The sequence below is a fragment of the Glycine max genome, chromosome 18 (assembly GCF_000004515.6).
Source record: "Glycine max cultivar Williams 82 chromosome 18, Glycine_max_v4.0, whole genome shotgun sequence".
Lineage (NCBI taxonomy): Eukaryota > Viridiplantae > Streptophyta > Magnoliopsida > Fabales > Fabaceae > Glycine > Glycine max.
Window position 1 is genome coordinate 43,208,320 of NC_038254.2, and position 4,949 is coordinate 43,213,268.

A 4,949-nucleotide genomic window follows, 5' to 3' on the forward strand; every position below is an offset into this window, starting at 1 on the left:
GAAGGAAAAAGGATCTCCCTTTTTTGAACTTCAAAATTCTCCTAGCTATGGAGAAGAGACATTGAGGAGAAGAATAAAAATGACAGAGGGAGGAGGCTTCCCGTGCTACTAAAGAGAGGGAGGGTTTGCTTTTGGTTTTTGCTAAATGTTCCTCAGTTATCTCCTACCGCACCCTTTTTTGCATAACAAAAAACACATAGCTAATGTCCAAATATCATGGAAACCCAAACATTACACATGTAAAAAAAAATCATTCCATTTTATAATTGGCTCATTAAGTAACATAACTTAAATTTAATTTCTCTTACACATTAATTAAATCACTTATCATACATTACATAAAAAACACCATGATACAGCTTGTCTTTAGCTGCTAAGTATTTATGCATGTGCTGCATTTGAACACATGTGGGACAACAATAATAACATATTTTATTCAATATTAATCTCTCTTCTTTAAGTTTTTCTTTTACCTACAATCAACATTAATTTAAATATTTCTTCTTTAAACCACTCTATTAATTTTCAACCAAACAACCTCTATTTTCACCTATTATTTATCTTATTTTATTTTCTCGTCTATTCACTTTCATTCTTCCTTTTCTTTCTTATCATTGAAATACAATGTTGATGATTAATTTAAATATTTTATTTATTTAAAAATAAAATATTATAGTTTAAAGTTTAAAATTTCCTTGTAAACTTTCATTGTGAGAATTTCAAGGATTTTGATAATATTAAAAAAATAATATTAATTTCCTATTTGGTTATTTTGACAAGTAATTTCCTTTTTATTTAATACCTTGTGCATACATTTTTCTTAATTAATAAAGAATCAGTATTGGAAGCAAAAGAAACGGAGTCCGCCCCCTGGCATTGGTTTGAATAAATAGACGACATTCTGTTTTCTGTTTTCAGTTTTCAGTTAGAGTGGTTGCACATTGCACTCATTCACTCTCACCTCACTGTTAGTTTCTTGAAAGAAAAAGTCGTCAAAGAAGCAAGAAGTGAAGAAGAATGTCTCTGCAACCTGGTTCTAGTTCTGCTTCAGAGAAGAGGAAGAGAAGCTATCATAGTAGAACTGACCCCTACAAAGACACCCTCCTCAGTAAACGAAGAGAATCTTTTGCTGTCTATTCCAAAGAAGAGGTTTGCAATCTGCATGCATCTTTAATTTTGAGCCACAACTTATTTTCTTAGCCTTTTTTGTTCAGAATCTGAATCTTGTTTATTAGCTATTGGAAGATATTCAGAATCTGAATCTTGTTTATTAGCTATTGGAAGATATTCCTGTGATGAAGCAACGACTATGGTCTGAGTCCGCTGCCGAACAATTCGAGGGAACTATTCACTTCAGAAAACTGTTAGCAAATGGTATATCAATTCATATTTTTAATTTTTTTTTCCATCCATAGTTAGTTTGGTGTAGGACACTAATTTTTCACATTCACTGGGTTTAGGGCACCCTCCAATTGATGAGGTGATTAAAGCAGACGTTGTCCCTCGCATTGTGGAGTTCTTGGAAAGCGATGGTTTACACCAGTTGCAGGTATGCTTTTCATTCCCCTCATCTTTCTGATAAGTGAAGGTTTTGAGTTTTTTGTCCTTACTCACCCAATAGTTGTTATTTTTTCCTCCTTGTACAGTTTGAGGCTTTATGGGTGTTAACCAATATTGCTAGTGGAACATCCCAACACAAAAGAGCTGTTGTTGACCACGGAGCTGTTCCCAAGTTGGTGAAACTTCTGAGCCCTACCAACAACTATGACGATGTCAGAGAGCAGGTAAACTCTTCCTCACTCCCCTTCACTAATTTCATTTCGGTGCATGTTTGAATGAACATTGATGAAATTGAGTTTGAACATTTTTGTTAAACAATAAGTCAAGAGTAGAATTCAATATAAAATTTTGAATCCAGCCGAAAAGTTACTCAAATTGATTCAATTCAGAATCTATTCTGAATTATTCTCTAACCTGGAATCAAATGCACACTTAACTGTTGTTCAATTTCCTGTGCTAATGACTCATATGTCTATCAGTTTCCTCACTCTTATGTTTGTACAATTTCTATCATCTATGAAGCATTCTGCTGAATTAATAAGCAACTATTTCCCATGTCTTGAACAGGCAGTATGGGTTTTAGGGAACATTGCTTTTGATTCCCCATGCTATAGTGATCTTATTCTTAACGAACATGCTCTTCTACCATTATTATCTCTGTTGAACCCACCATCTCCAATATTGTCTATGTTGAGGATTACTACATGGACTTTATCCAACTTGGTCCGTGGAAAGCCTCCGGTAACTTTGGAACAGGTTGGGGACATTTCATTTCATAAAATCTTGCTGCTGTAGTTAAAATTATCCTCTCTGTCCATAATAGTATAATGGGCTTGATCTTTGTCAGGTAAAGACTTTGATGCCTGTCCTTAAGACACTCATCCACAACAGCGACGAAGAAGTTGTATCAGATGCATGCTGGGCTCTCTTTTACATTTCAGATGTCTCAAGTGACACAACAAAGACTATTGTTGAAGCAGAATTTTGCGTAAAACTTGTGGATCTTCTGACGTATGTCATCTCATTGCATTTATTTGATGCTAGTAGTACCTTTTGTGTCTTTCATAATTCATATCATGGGTGACTTCATGTACTCCATTTTCTTATCCTATTGTTCGATAATTTGGGATGATTAAATTACATTTTAGCAGGAATTCATCACTTACAGTTATTGTACCTGTACTTCGGACTCTGGGAAACATTGTTGCTGGTGATGATGCTCAGACTCAGGTAGAAAAAAACAATGTATCATTATCTTCTTATTCTTCTGAAAGCTTGATTTTTTTATTATGTGGGCAAGGTGTAACTCTGTATCTAGGAGCCTAATTATTTATATGTACTATGTCACATTATAGAAAATATTGGTATCAACGAGTCATATTGACAATTAAGAAAATATCATTATTTTTTGGTCCCTTTGTCCTTTTTCTTTTGCTCTCCAAAAAATAAACTTTGCATATTTTCAGCTTACAATTGATAAAGGATTGATCACGGGTCTTTCGAAACTTCTTCTTATTTCTCGGGACAAAGAACAGATCTACAAAGAAACTTGTTGGACAATCTCAAATATCACAGCTGGGAATGGAGCTCAAATACAGGTAAAGAAAAGAGTATGAATCTTATAATATATCTGGCTTTTAGGTGTGTCATGTATATGCAAGGGAGTTTGAACTTTTAAACTGACATTTTACTTCGCTTGCAAGTTGCAATACAACTTGTTGTTTGTTGAAAATATTAACATAGAACAAGAGAAACCTTATAAGAAAATTATTATGATTATCGGCGCAGGCTATCATCGATGCCCATATTATTCCTGTTCTTGTTGCTATTGTAATTTATCGTAAAGACTGTGAGATTGACCTAAAGAAGGAGGTGGCCTGGGCCATCTCCAATGCCACTAGAGGATCTCATGACCAAATCAGGTATGGTTCGCCATTACATTTTATTTTCCTTTATCATAATTTTTCCTCTTCAGAAAATACATGGATCACTTTTATCAGTGGAAAAAACAAAGAAAAGGTAACACACACACACATATATATGACTCCAAAAGAATAATGCATGGTATGTTACTCCTGGTTTATTAATAAAGTTATTTATAATAATGCTTACTTCCTCTGCAATATGTTGTGATAATACTTAATTAGGTGTATGATGAAACATTATTGTAGGTACCTGGTGGATCAACGTTGCATTCAGGCACTATGTGATCTCTTGGCTTATCCAAACTCAGAGATTGTGTCAAACTGTCTCGAGGGGCTAGAGAACATTTTGGTGGTTGGAGAAGTTGACAAGGATATTGATAGAGGCAATAGCTTTGCTGAAAGGGTTGATAAGTGTGATGGATGGGGTATGATTGAAAATTTGAAGAGCCATGACAAGAAGGAGATTAAAGAGAGAGCTGCGAGGATTTTCAAGACATTTTGGGCAGAGGATGATTTGGTGGAAGATACGGATCTTCAGGATGATTTGGGCAGAGGATGAGTTTGGTCAACAAGATTTTTCATATTTTGAATCATAGTATTCTGTTGTCTACTACTCAGCCATGGCTCTGGATTTCTTTTGTTTTGCACATGGGAGGATAGTAATTTGGCATATTACTAAAAGTTGATAACCCGGTTACATGATACAGTGCGTATTTCAGTTAGTTTTACTTTTTCTCTATACTGCAAATTAAAGAAAAGTTGTTGTATGTCTTGCCTTGTGTGTGTAATCAGCACAACTCTCTAGGCCACGCATTGACCTTAATGTGTTTAATGGCCTTCATTCACTGGAGAAGAATAAGTGCAATATTAAAATTTACAAGCCAGTTTCATTTCCCCTTCTAAATTATTATTATTTTTTATTAAAAATATGAATACCAGTAGACTTTTTCAACAATTATTTTTTATAAAATTAGAGAGCCAACTGAAAATAGAAGCATTCCAACTATATTGGCACCTTCTGAGAACCCAAAGCAAATCACTCCAAATATCATTAGAAAGAGGAGAATAAAATTAACAAAATGGAGGACTAGACCAAGACCTATTTAGAGAAGCTACAACAGCCTATAGTTAGGGAGAACATTTCTATTACGGAGGAATACTTCCTTAACAAAAAGAACGGATTGCCACCTCGTAAATCTAGCCTTGGAAGAGGCCTTATGATTGGCTAGAGCATGAGCATAAAAATTTCTTTCTTTGTAAACATTAGAAGAAAGCATGAGTTTTTCAGTGCTTGAATAACCAACATAAAGTCAGACTCCAGCCAAATCTTCTTCGAATTCTTACGGATGTCAATTTCATGAGCAAGAATGACCTCAAAAAGTTCAACATACAAGGCAGATTGGAGCCCAATATAGGAGGAAAATCATCCCAGCATGGTGCTCATGGGGTCATGGAAAATGTCTG

General features: G+C 34.8%; 1 protein-coding gene across 1 annotated transcript; it reads left to right on the top strand.

The window, feature by feature from the left end:
- Positions 1 to 981: 981 nt before the first annotated feature.
- On the top strand, positions 982 to 4,174 carry LOC106796830 (importin subunit alpha-4). The gene is made up of 10 exons (XM_014770419.3): positions 982 to 1,149; positions 1,275 to 1,374; positions 1,461 to 1,549; positions 1,647 to 1,784; positions 2,128 to 2,316; positions 2,408 to 2,571; positions 2,712 to 2,790; positions 3,027 to 3,158; positions 3,349 to 3,482; positions 3,732 to 4,174. Exons 1-10 carry the CDS (start codon positions 1,018 to 1,020, stop codon positions 4,042 to 4,044), a joined length of 1,470 nt encoding a protein of 489 aa, XP_014625905.1. The 5' UTR covers positions 982 to 1,017; the 3' UTR covers positions 4,045 to 4,174.
- Positions 4,175 to 4,949: the final 775 nt, after the last annotated feature.